Below are 14,165 nucleotides of genomic sequence, written 5' to 3'. Positions count from 1 at the left end.
CGGATAAGCGCGGCTCCGTGCGCGAGCTTTTTCCGTTGCTGAATAGCGCGACCGCGTACGATTCCGGATCGCTAATACGAATGCGCGAGCGATAATCCGATTCTGCTTGATGAATCAGGGGCATTATCTCATGGGAATCTTCCAGGTCCATGTGTTTTAATGGCAGCAATCACTTTTTATTGAATGTTTCAGGGAATGTCAGATTGCCTGTTTTATAAAAAAAAGCCCTATGCGATTTTCTAAAGGCGAAAAAAAAAAATACCTGCAATTGATAGTTGTTTACCTATAAGCAGCATGATTCTTTGCATAGGCAGCATGATTTATTTGTATTAAAGAGGGAGAGTAAATGTCCATATTAAAATGTTAAAAAAAAATACTAATAAAAAAGTTTTAATGTATTTTCAGTGTTCAATAAAGAGAAGCCTAATCCAGATGAGTTTAAAAAAATAGGGCTTTGAATCAATGTATATGTCTAAATTTTTGTTATGTATTACCAGAGATCCACTGGTATTCAACATTAAGGACATATGTCAATTACTTAGAATTTTGAAGTTTATTAAAAACTTCCATGAGAGACAAAGGCCATGATTTATGAAAGCTCTCCAAGGCTGGAGAGAATACACTTTCCTCAGTGAAGCTGGAAGATCCAGCAAATCTGGAATGTATCTGGTCCAGAATTAAAAACATTTGCTAACAAACAGCTAATGACTTTTAGGAAATCCATTCTAGGATATACTTCAATATTCTAAGTAATTGGCATATGTCCTTAATCAGGGCCAATTTGTGCAGTCCATAATAATGATAATCTCAAACCCAGACTTGTTCAGTATTTCCAGTGAGCACATATTTACATAATCATGTATATGTTCAAACACTAAAATCACCCTCCCCTAATATTTTGTTCTTTGCTGTTATGGTTCTAACTTAGCATGTATGTGCATTTGGATGGTATTTTTTATACTATGTACTTTGTAATAGGCTAAGGAAGATAAAGATGCTATATACATATAAAATGTTCAAAATTATTTAGTAATAAAATGTTCAAAATTTTGTTTATTAACCTTGTTTTTTTCTTCTTTATCCAGTGATATGAAGACAGTTGGAGTCACAATCATTGGCCCCAGAAAACAAATGATGGGTGCAGTCAAACCTCAAGAACTACATATAAAGAACGGACCTGTTAATGTGTAAAGCATTACAAAGTACAGGAAGCTACATTTCAAACATATGGTGCAATTAAATCTAAAAACTGAGAGCGCGCTGTGGGGAGCTTGAACTTAATGTAAATCTCACACGCTCTTATGTTGGAGTAAACATGCCTTAAAATTGGAGTGAAAACTCTTCTATTTCTTTGTCAGGAAGGCTGCATTTCCGGTCACTGTATCACACATAACCTGCAAAATAGCAGACCTAAATGAAAAAAAAAGAAGATCACAGGGTCAACAATGGACAAAAATCACAAGATTTGCAATACACTATAAAGAATGAATTTGTCTTATGAAGTTTGGTTTGTAATGAGTTTTAACAATTCTGATGTTAACCTGTCATCAAGAGAATAGATGTTCAATATGAGATTAAGAAATCTACCTAAAATGGATTATTAGATTTGGAATAGGGTGGTGAAGGGTTGGGCGTTGCAGATATCTGGAATATGGTGAATTGTGTCCATGACATGCTATGGTTATAGATTACAGTAAAGCTTATCCTATCACCGGGAGTCTGTACCGTGCAGGAGCTCTCCCTGATGGGTATCTAGAATGAAAGAAACACAAAGAGGAGATTCAGATCCAAAAAAAAAAGAATAGGGCCTACAATGAGTCTGATGCTAAGATTTGAAAATCTAGATTAGAGTTTGATTCACTCAGACAAAAGGTTTAGGGTGAATATGGAATGTTCTGCCTACAAATGTTGTTGACATGGATCATTCTTTGGCATTCAGGAAAATGGTTTTCTAGCATTTTCACTGCTTAGAAAAATGGAACCACTTCCCAGCCTTCCTATTATAACTGAAATGAAAGAATTTACTTTAGTGGAAACACATTCAAAACACCGGCTAAACATTTTTGAAAAGTGTTGTGGAAGCAGTAGTTCATTCTTGATAGTATGCTTCTATACCTGAAGGTCCAAAATCTGCTTTGGGCCTGGTTAGAGTGTACATATTTATAGTAAACTTTGGGATCCTTTAAAATGAACCTATTCCAATATCAATGACAGGTTGACTTTAAACTTTCTTTTTTTTGTACTTTGCATTGTGTTTAAAATGGCTTACCAGCCAAAAACATTCTTAGCTTTGCATAAAATGTGGAAGATCTACGCTACTGTCACACACGGCAGATTTACTGTAACTTTTTGTTTCGGCAAAATTATTAAAGTATGCAGACCTCCTTAGTAATGACTCGCAAATGGTTCTAACCTTTCCACCCTGTTCCAATGGTACCTATGCTAAAGTCTATAACCTCATTGGACCTCATTGGACATATGGTCCTTATTGGATCAAGTTCTCCTCCCTTACTTTCCTAGTGACAAAGGAGAAGGAGAGGAGCAATCCCTTGTAGGATGCAGAAAATTTTCACTTTGTCCATTAAAAAAAGTTTGGCTGGAGGTCTGCTTTGGGTACATTTTTTAAATCAGAGGCAAACACTTTGCAGGAAATGTGATATTTTTCAGTCAGTTATCAATCATTTGTAAATTAATATTTATTTAGTAATTTTTCTAAGTACGTGTTTTTTTATCGCATTTCAGTTTTAATACATAGTTTCATTTTAATATAATGCTTCCACTATAGCCTCTATCTGGCCACATTATGAATTTTCCAAAATATCTAATTACCTTCATAAAAAATAGGTTTTGACACCTTTAAAACTGCCTTCTCATCTTTCCCCTTTATTCTATGACAATTTCAATGCAAACAGGATATTCCAGATTCCACTTTAAAGCAGATGATAGAATGGTACATGGCAATCATTATTCTTACAGTTTAACACCTGAGATAAGTAATTGTTTGAATCTGTTGAATATTTTTCTAATTAAAAGTCTATTAAAAAGATTTTCAAATATTCGTAATAACAATAATATTATAACTGTCCAGCCAATAAGTTTACAGATGTATCAAGCAATATATGTGATGTTACTGTGGACATTTATCAAACTGCCTCAGTTGTATAAGTAAATCATAGCTTGGTTTTGTAACAGATTGTTATTGTGCATTTTTTTTTTATTAACCTTTAGAAATAACAGTAATTAATAGACCCATAAAATGGCCTCTGCCCTTTGTAATATTTTATGTAAAAGTATTGGACTGCAATACATCTGGGATCTGCAGATGTATTGCTATGTTTTAGTTGTAATTATTGATATTTGATTTGGCTTCTTTATTTTCTATTACTGCTTTATGTTTATGAAGCACATAGTGATGTGTGTGATGGATGAAGATAATTCTAATCAGAGGTACTATGCATGTGTCATATTGAAAATGAAATACCTTTAAACTCAATTCAACACGATATTATTACAAGCTTAGACAATGTTAAATGAACCTCTCAAAGTACACAAATGGCAGCTGCCTTTAAATTAGTATAAAGTATATCTAGAATCTTTTTTATTTAGGATAAAGAATAGAATTTTGGCATGCTTATCCCATAGTGAGAAGAATACCTCCAAAATAGGAGAGAACATTTTTTCTTAAAACAGGTATCCCAATCTGATTTTTCTTTTGGGAGGGAGAGTACTAGGCAATGTAGCAGTGTTGCCCCTTTTCCCATTATATCTTTGATTGATAATAATAAAGGCTTTAGAAGGCCCAGAGAAGCCAGACACAGTTGGTGTGACAGGTTGGTGCCCAACTTAGACTAATTATGCTAGCCTCTAGTTTACTGCAGGATCATAAAGGATATAGCTTGGGTCCACTGAACTTCCCAAAGTTTTCCGTAACCTCATCAGGTGCCAAATGCTTTGCATTAGTAACCAACAAGGTAATGAAGAGAGGGTCAGAATGACAACCACAGACTCCTTTAAAATTAATAGACATCTGCCATGTTTGTGTCCTAACAGTTTCTCTTTAGGATATTTTTAAAATAAAAAGCAAAGAAGGCTTTTCTTAAAGAATACCCAAAATCAAAAAACTCTTTTTTATTGTTCAAAGTAGAGCAGGTAAGGTTTTAAGCCCTTGTCAGATGTTTTGGCCATGTTTCCCACTGGAAAAATTCCATTCACTTCCTGTCCTGTAAAATCAAGAGCAAGTCAGAAGAGATCTCTCAAAAATAAGAGAAAACCTTTCTTACACAGTTGGAACTAGAACAAGAATTCCCTAAGTAAGATGTCCATCTTTTTCCCTGAAAATTACGGTTTACTTTTAAACTCATTGACAAGAAGAAGTAAATCCGCTCCAACAAGGAAACAGTCAGCAACATATCACTGAAAGAGGTTCTGAACAATCACCAAATCTAGCACAAAAAGTTTTGTCTTTAGATATAATTTATTACAAAAACCAGAATAAATATTGAAATATCATCGGCCTACAAAATTATTGATCAATGGCCTATGGCAACTACAATTGTGCAATCTGGTAATCATAGCGACTGATACAATCACTCTACAGAGAAATCTACCCATGGAACAATTATTATGATAGTGGCTTTGATTTTCACTTGCCACCTTCTACTGACTTGTAATACATGATTTACAGATGATAGTAGATTTATCATTATTGCTCTGCTTCATACTTTATGTATATCCCAAGTCTGCCAAAAAGAATGCTACAGGGTACAAGAATATATTGTATTAAAAAGTTGGTTGGTCTGGTGCAGTCATAGTTAAAAAGGATAAAGGTGATCAGCTGCATCTCCCCAGGGTGGAGAATAAAGAGTAGATATAAAATGAATGACGCAGTTTCTCCAAGTGGTAAAAATTATATCATACTGAATGTGGAGATATGCAGTTTGCATGACTCAAAATGAGCTACACATATATGATGAGGCACACTAATGGCAGAGACAAGTAAACCATTTACTGTAAAGCTATTAATTATCTAGTTTTTAAAAAATCTATAACCCTTAGAAATTTATGGGATAAAAAAATGATAAATGGGCAGCGGTCTTCCTGTATTGGGAATAAAATAAATAATGGAGCTTTTTACAAAGGTTTAATCGAGCTAATTTAATAATGGAGTATAGAATGTTTACTCTGCAAAATAACGGTTCAGGTTGTGTTAACTTTATTACAATGATGAGCAAGCAAAAAAACTTTTTTTGTTCCACCAAGCAAGATAGTGAACAATATCTACCCTGTTTTTGTAAATCAAATGTCAAGCGAGGGGATCATGTGTAAAAATTATTAAATGCAAAAGCCCATTTCTGCTGCTTTAGGGACCTAATGTAAGCTTTTTTGGTGTGGGCAGAAGAGAACTGGGTAAAAAACCCAGACACTCAGTAAGAGAGAAGAACCAACCTAAGGCTTATAGAAGATTTTTAAAGGAATTTGCCAAGCAGGATACCCAGTTTATGGCTGGCATTCTTTCAAAATAAGTCTCAGTATTATGCAACGAGTAGACAAGGGTATAAGAAACTTGCCATAGAGAGAGAGATAAAACAATTGTGTGTAATGACCTTCCTACTCATTATACTTTAATTGTTGAAGTTAATTGGAAGATATATTAAATGAACTGGCTGCATATAATCAGAGACCTATTTAGATGACTTTTGCAAAGACTTCAACGTTCCCTATGCTTCCTCTTCTCTCCCCGGTGACAGAGTTATATTCTATAAGGTGATTATAAGTACTATAATAATATTAATAATTTCCTCACCTACAAACATCAGAAATACCTTAGGACACTCTGTAGGGACCCGAATAAGGTTTTGACTGTTCATCCAGACTTTGCAGTACCCCTGAGGAAGCCTTTTACCAGCAAAGCGCGTCGGGACATAAGGACAGCTGTGATTGATTGCCTTGACTTTTTATTGGCAACCAGTCTTTACAACCTATTTTCTGGTGGAAAAAGTAGCAATTTGTCTAGGGCCACTGTTTGGCCCAAACCAATTGGACATTGTAACTTATTACTGTATTGTGATTACCATATATTGGTTTCACATCAAAATCTGTGTGTTTGCCATAAACCCCTCATGTTTTCTTTCTTTAGTTTAATAGTGCTTTAGTAATAACAGGTAATACGGTAATTGGCTGCTGTGGAATGATATGGAAACAATGGAAAACGGTACAAATCTCTGGCAGTAGCAAATGCTTATCTTTTTTGCTTTTACAATATTCAGTTATTATTTTTTGCCTACATAACCCCATTAACGTGTATTAAATGGACTTGAGACATGCATACTATACTTAATTCACTTCCTGGCACTCCACTGGATGGCTATTAGTGTTTATATATATTTTTTTCTTTTTTTATATATATGTGTGCCTGTTTTAATTATTTTTTTTTTTTATTTTGAGCATGCTAATAATTTTTCTTTTTTACCAGAGTAAATCACTAGTGAAATCAACTGCAGACATCTAGGTGCCTAATAAATCTGTATTTCAACATTTCTCCTATTTTCATTGACAGCCTGAATATTTTCTAAGCAATTCATAACATTATTTTCTTTTTTGGAACTATAGGTCAGATTTAGTAAAGCTCTCCAAGGCTGGAAAAGATAAACTTTCACTTTTCAGTGACGCTGGGTGATCCAGCAAACCAGGAATGGATCTGGTCCAGGATTCAAAGCATTTGTTAACAAATAAATAACTTTGAAGAAATCCATTCCAGGTTTGCTGAATCACTCAACTCACTGATGAAAGTGTATTCTCTCCTACCTTGGAGAGCTTTAATAAATCAGACCCTATATGTCACCCATTATCCAATCTGATAAGAGCATGTTAGAGTAGCGCATACATAATGGGCTGGATAGGTTGCAATAACATAAATCCGACATCCAACCGGCCATTTATACCAATCAAAAATTAAATGGACTTTTTCTTTTTTATTACAATGTTTTGGGAATGATATTGAAGGATTCTCAACTTTGCGGTTGTGATGTATTCAGTAGGCAGCGTTCAATATATAATATAGCATACACTGCGTAGCTTGCTTCTTCAAGGTCTGCAACTCTTCATAATGAGGCCTGGCCTTTTCTGTACATAATGTATGTAGTGCATAGCAAACAACAATTTCTATCTTTGGATTACTAGTTTTTTTTCACGGCCATCAATATTAAAACAACTTGAATGGAAAAAAAAATTAAACCAGAGTATTCGTATTATTGTATTTTCAATATTATTTTGTCTGTATTTCAAAGGCAATCGGCCTGTTATTTATTTCTGTTGATATACTTAGTTTGCTGCCTGTATTTAGCATTCATTATAAATTGCATTGATTGATCTAATCAGCATTTAAATGATTTGTTTATCTTTTTATGGTTTTTATGACTTAGTTTAAGTTAGTTTTCAGAATGTGCAATTTTAGATGGCCTCTGACTAATGTAAAATGATTTGTAGTGCAAACATTTATATTTTTATAATAAACCTGCTGAAAGTATTTTTGACAGAACTGGTCAGTGTGTTAATTGCTTTGCTGAGTTGTTGTTATTTTAAGTAACACAGTAATAATGGTGCAAAATGTGGGTGCTGTATCTTTTTAAAAGTTACAAATCGAAAAGAATTTTTGTAGATTAATGAAGTTAGTCTACAGAACGCAACCTAAAAAGTTTTTTTTTTAATTATTCTTAACCAGAGGAACTTCAATTTTATTAGGTTGTAACATAAAGTGCTTTTAAGCAAAAAATATAAAATAAGAACCCAAAAGTGATTATATAAAACTTAAGTTTTCTTCTAGAGGGACCCCGAAACTCAAAATCCAGAGTACTCCAAAGTTAGAGCTTTGCACAGAATTCCCCTGTCACCTCTACCTTGATAGGTCCTCCTTATGATAAGCAAATCTTGAATTTTGCAAAAATTCTGCAAATTCTAAAGAATCTGACTGACATTGACCTTATCTCTTCAAACTTGCTCTGCAAGTTTATCTTTTGGCTTTCTGAAACATGGTTTACAGATATAGCATAATATGATCATTTTCTTCTTTTTTTTGTACTAATTATCTGTTTTTAAACAGTGAACAAATAACCAAACTAAGAAATCAATGAAAGCTGGAAAACTGTACAGTGCTGTGACATACAGCATTTCCTAGGAGATCAGGGGATTCTGATGAACTAGAATAAAAGACTGTGGTTTGAAAATAATCATTTACTGATGACCTCATATGGAAACAGAATAATATAGATAATAAAGAGCAAATTATAGTATTTAGAAAAATCCAGCATAAGTAATTATACAGCATTATTAATGTGCTGGATCACACAACCTACTGCTACCTAGTGGAAGAACCGTATAAAATGTAGCCACCTTTTTAAAATATTATCTTAAAAAATAGTGCTATGCATCAATAAATAGTAAAATAAAAGTGTTCTTATCACGTCAAAGCTTGCAAATTTTTCATCAATTTTGCATTCATCTGCTGCAAAGTATTTTACTTTAAACCAGTATTCTTTTAAGTTGGTATGGCTTACTCAGGAACTAGAAATTATTAAAATTATTTCAGCTAAAATTAACTGGATTCATATATGAATGTTTTTTTATAAAGTATTATATGCCCCTCATTCGGTTCTTTTACTTTAAAGTAGCATGGATACCCCTGGTTTAGAACCTTGCAATAAAACAGCGGTCTCCAACTTAGGTCCTTGAGGGTCACATACATAAATTTTAATATATTTATAAATATTCATGTTTTCATATGGTCATACTTTACTAAATTTACTACTGTTCGTTGGAGAAATACTAAAAATTTGTGAAGATCTGACCTTCAAGGTCTGGAGATGGATGCTCATAAAATCTGTAGGTCGGCAGTGGACATTTACTTCCTCCAATCTGTCCTTGTATCTTCGTCCCTCTCTGTTTCTTGGATGACCAATCATATTTATAATTCCAAAAGAGGTCTGAATCTAATTGAGGACTTTTGGAAACTAAAAAACTTCTGCATTTGATTAGCACCATGTTTTCCATGTGAAAGAAGCAGCAACGATTTGCAACATCACCAGCTGGTGTAATATAAGAATGATTGGATAAAAAACTGAACTACTCAGCAGGTAATCTTGGATGTATTTGTGCATCTTATGGTTTCAGTTTAATTTTAATTGTTCCCTTAAAACAGATTTATCTGTGTCCCTCCAGGTCTGCATTAATGTTCCTAATATGTCACCATACACAGTAGCTGAATCAATTATAAATGTGTCTTTTATTAGGAAAATGCAGATTTTGAGTTCCAGTTAAGTGACTTTGCCTTTGCAAATTTTCCTGATGCCCCCCAAGAGAAACAATCTGGGAAATTAAGGTTGTCAGGTCTCCTGCAGCCAAGGGGAAGCATTTTCTCAGTCACCTCTCCCCATATATCACTTTGTAATTTTTTGGCAACTCACAAAGTGAAAGGCAGCAGGGGGCTAATATGTGTGAGTCACAATTACTCAAGAACATAAAGGTTACTGCACAGAAATGAATATGGTTGTTTCATCTGTAGGCCGTTATTCTAGATGTTGCCTTAATATTGGAATTCTGAACAGAAATGATTTGGAAATGGCTACCAAACCAGAAATTATTAGCAGAGGTACTGTGATCATCTCGAGAAGTCCTAATAGCCAGTGAATGTTACACATCGTTTTGAATAAATGACAAATGTTCACTAGGTGAATGTGGACAGGCAACCAATAATTGCATTTATAGTATGTAAACTGCAGGTTCTCTAATGTTTTAAAAATACATTTAAACAGTTTAATCACTAGGAAGTAAAAAGATATTAAAAAGTTATTACTTACCAGAAATGATCAGTCAGCAGTCATTAAAGTGTATATCCCAATCCCTTGCTGATAAAAGTCTTGAAGCTCCTTATTATTAGATTCACCAGTGGCCAGTGCCGTCAAGCAAAGCACCAGGTCTTTTGACTCCTTTAGTTCCCAGAACAGGATGCATGCAAGGTGGATTATATGCCATCTATCTGCCCTTTTATCAGGGGCACGCTGGTGGTAATCCCTTTATGGCAAATTGGGTTGAGGGGTTCATTGGTAACTGTTTACAAAGGTATAAAGCTATAAAGTAAAACACAAAACACAGTCACAGACAAAGGCAAAAGCAAAACATATCTAAAACTAATTCTGAAAATGTTATTGGAGCACAGGAAACTCTGGGAAGGTGTCTCTTTGGATTTCCTTGTGACATTACTGAATGTAGGTCTATAATTGGTATTAGTCTATCTAGCGACAAGTTTGTACTATAGAGCCTGTTGAATGGCCTAATGACAGGGTCTCTTTGATTGACTTCTGAAGCTTATGAGGACTCTTTTCAACTATCCTAGCACTGTTCGTGAAAAAAATGGCTCCTCCTAAGTCTCATTAATATATAAAAAAATTAAAATAAATACACTAAATGTATGCAAATAACAGTGACAATACACAAATAAAGATTAAAATATCACAAGAAAGTGGAAAACCTCATGAAAAAAAATACATATATAAACTTCACTAAATAAACTGCAGAAAACAGAAAACACATCTTCTAAATTATCGCCAGCAGCAGCAGCTTAAACACTGAATGAGAAAAAGGATTTGTTGCTTTGGAGAAATTTTGCAATTGACAAAAGTAACTTTTTCTGCAAAATCTGGTAAAATCACACTTGTTACCTCTACTATGGGCAGGAGGTTCCCTTTGTGTCGAGAACTGTATCTGTTTCTCTAGGCTCATAAAATGAAGTGTATATATTTACTTTTGTATTCCCATTGCATTTTCTTCTTTTTTCTTTAATACCAGTAAATGGATGCTATTGATCAGCACCAAGTAGAATTGTTCTCTTGTGCAGCAACTAATCTGATTATATTATCCTAACATTACATTTAATTAGGGAGGTTATTTAGAAAAATAAGTAGAGAAAAATCAAACAAGTGGGGGCTGTGGCTCCTTGTTACTAATCAGATTCCTCCTTTAATCCCTAAATTATCCAAGTACAAAAATGTAAAATCCATCAGTTATTGTCAGTCTTTAGCTATGGTGGCTGCCATTGTAATGGCAAGGCTAGAGGCTACCTCGTCCTAAGCATCAAAACTAACATAATACCTGTGCAATTACCACTGCTGGGGACATGGTGGCTGACAGAAATAGTCTGTCCCCAATTTGTCATTATACCTAAGTAAATTCACTTATTGCGCCTGAGTTTGAAAGCTCTCCAAGGCTAGAGAGGATTCACTTTTATTAGTGAAGCTACCAAATAGCAAATTACTTTGAAGAAATCCATTCCAGGTTTGCTGAATCACCTAGCTTTACTGATGAAGGTGTATTCTCTAATAACATACTGAAATTTATAGTTATGATAGTTTTATTTGTATATATGGGAAGGAATGCTCTTTAGGACTTCTATTGGCTACCTGAATTGCCAATATGTTCTATAGACTCATTATTAATATTATTACACAGTATTTATATAGCACCATCATATTACACAGTGCTGTACAAAGTCCACAGTCATGTCACTAACTGTCCCGCAAGGGAGCACAATCTAATGTCCCTACTATAGTTAGAGTGAATCCTCTAGTCTAAGGTCAATTTAGGGGGATGTGGGAGGAAATCAGAGTACCCGGAGGAAACCCACGCAGAGAACCTGCAAACTCTACGCAGATAGGCTGGAGTGCTAACCTCTAAGCCACCGTGCTGCTCGTGACTTATCCCTAAAAGCACAGATAACACTTGTGCCTTCTGGCTCTCAAAACTAAAGTCAACTACCCTTGTTACATGCATAACACAACCCTTATATTAGACAGGGCACATGTTTGGTACTGCAATATCCAAAGTGTTTCACTATAAGCATAATGAAAGTCTGTAACGTTCGCTCTAACTTTTTCTGTAGGGTGACTGGTCTTATGTCTGCCCTACTTCTTTAGTTTTCTGTATGTATCCCATAGTGTGTGGACATGTTGCGCACCCCCCCATATCTCTGCCATCTGCACTGGGTACCAGCAGCACAGTGATAATGTAACTGCTACCTTCATATTGTAAAATCTTGATTTGGAAAGACAGACAAATTTTTGTCAATTGAGGAATTAATCTATATGAACAGTGTCCAAAGTTCAGATTTAAAATGCAGCAACAATGTAAACTTAGAACATCTGTGATCTGGGTTTGATTGTGGTCGATGTCTCTACTGGGTAGATCCTCCCTCTCTATTTGATGATGATGAAACAAAGACATTGTAAACACTTGTTACAATTTATTTAATTTATTACATTGAAAAGCAATGCAGAAGACTGATTTCAAAGGTAGAAATTTTTGTTCCTTTCTATGTAACACAGACAAACCATGACTAGTAGGAGGGACTGGAATTGTGCTGTACATATCTCCCTGAAATCAGAAAGCTCCACATTGATGTTGAGCCTCTGTGATTGCAAGAAATGAAACCCAATGACTGAAAGACATGAGACAGTAAAGCTGAGGATGAGGGGTCTTCACAATTTGTTCTAAAAAATTGCAGACTTTATCCATTTTTAAACAGTCTGCCTATTGTAAGTTGGGAAAAATAACCTTTTCATTAATAAGTCCACACATGCCCTATCTGACCCATACCTCCATAGTCCATACAAACTAATAAATCTTAACCCACAATGGCCTTGATTTAATAAAGCTTTCCAAGGCTGGAGAGAATACACTTTCATCAGTGAAGCTGGGTGATTCAGTAAACTTGGAATGGATCTGGTCAAGGATTCAAAACATTTGCTAACAAATAGCTAATGACTTTTAGGAACTCCATTCCAGGTTTGCTGGATTGCCCAGCTTCACTGATGAAAGTGTATTCTCTCCAGCTTAGGACAGCTTTAATAAATAAAGCCCATTTTTTCAATGTGACACCAACCTGTGTAGTTTTAGGTTAACGTATTTTTAAAGCCCCAATACCTTTTTTTTTGGACAGGTTTAATCCTTTCGCTTCCTGACCTGTAAATAAATAGGAGGTATAAATAAGTGTCCCCGTTAAAAGACTACCCATCTATTTCAGTTCTGTGGCAACTTGGCTATCAGGACAATCAGAAAGAGTGAATTTCTCTAATATACTCAATAGAAATCTTTAAAAATATATATATATACAATAAAATATCAGCCTAGGCTTTCCTGCAGGAACAGAATAATGCCATGTGTGAAGTAGAGCCCAATGTTGTAAATGACGGTTCAATATAGAACACCCAGCTGCTGGATACTCTCATTCTATTTCACCCACTGGATTTTGTATAATAAAGTAATTCAAGCTGGACTATGTGTGGATGAAATAGTGCCCTAAATCTTACGTTTCTCTAAAAGCCATTCTGAGAGGTTAACAATGATTTAGCTACGGTTGCATTTTGGGTGGTCAGAATGGCATTAATGGGTTATGAGAATGAAACTGACACCTTTAACCCGGACCCATAGATTTTGTTAGTGACTGATAATTAGAGCTTTTCTGAGTAGGTGTAAAACCTATGTGTCTACTTCTTCTTTTTATGTACAGGTTTCTCTGCGCCCCGGCATTCTCAGTGACAGATGCATGGAATATATAAAAATTTCACTGGAGTAAAGAAAATGTCCATGAGCCAGAAACATGGCTAGGATTCTAGTTTTCTGCATGCAGCTGAAATTTTATCTGACTTTATCTTAGGGGGGCAATTCATTAAAACAATAGGCCAATCTGCCAACCAGAGTGGAAAGTAGAACTCAAAAAAGTGTGAGTTTGGAAACTTTGAAAATTATTTAGCCAATTTGACATTTATGGTGAATTTTATTAAAGTCAATTGGAGGTAAATTTTACTGCTTATTTTAAAAGTCAATAGCAAAGAAATTGCATTGGAAGCTGGATACTGCCATTGAGAACAAATACCAATGTCTAAATGTGGGGTATTTTTAGGCAACTTTAAAGAAAACTATAAAAATCTGTTAAATACCATGCTTGGGGGATGCCTGGGGGAGAGGTTCCTTGGGGAATTATTATTGTGAACGGAGGTCACCACAGAGTCAGCACTAAAATGCAGTCCATCCGTAGTAGAAAGCACTATGCAACATACATCATCTATAGTGTATAACATGAAATAGTACAATGCATTTAAAGCCAGCCTTGAACCTAA

At 34.9% G+C, this 14,165-nt stretch overlaps 1 protein-coding gene across 2 annotated transcripts in view; it reads left to right on the top strand.

Moving 5' to 3' along the window:
• The window catches only part of EPHA3 (EPH receptor A3), a 242,460-nt gene extending 234,935 nt beyond the window's left edge, over positions 1–7,525 (top strand). For both annotated transcript variants that reach the window (XM_072431795.1, XM_072431785.1), the window contains exon 17: positions 1,086–7,525. In XM_072431795.1, the coding sequence (XP_072287896.1) occupies positions 1,086–1,191 (106 nt within the window). In that variant the 3' untranslated portion in view covers positions 1,192–7,525. The remainder of the gene's footprint in view (positions 1–1,085) is intronic.
• The last annotated feature ends 6,640 nt before the right edge of the window (positions 7,526–14,165 follow it).

The sequence above is a fragment of the Pyxicephalus adspersus genome, chromosome 1 (genome assembly GCF_032062135.1).
Source record: "Pyxicephalus adspersus chromosome 1, UCB_Pads_2.0, whole genome shotgun sequence".
Lineage (NCBI taxonomy): Eukaryota > Metazoa > Chordata > Amphibia > Anura > Pyxicephalidae > Pyxicephalus > Pyxicephalus adspersus.
This window is presented reverse-complemented; position numbering and strand designations above follow the sequence as displayed.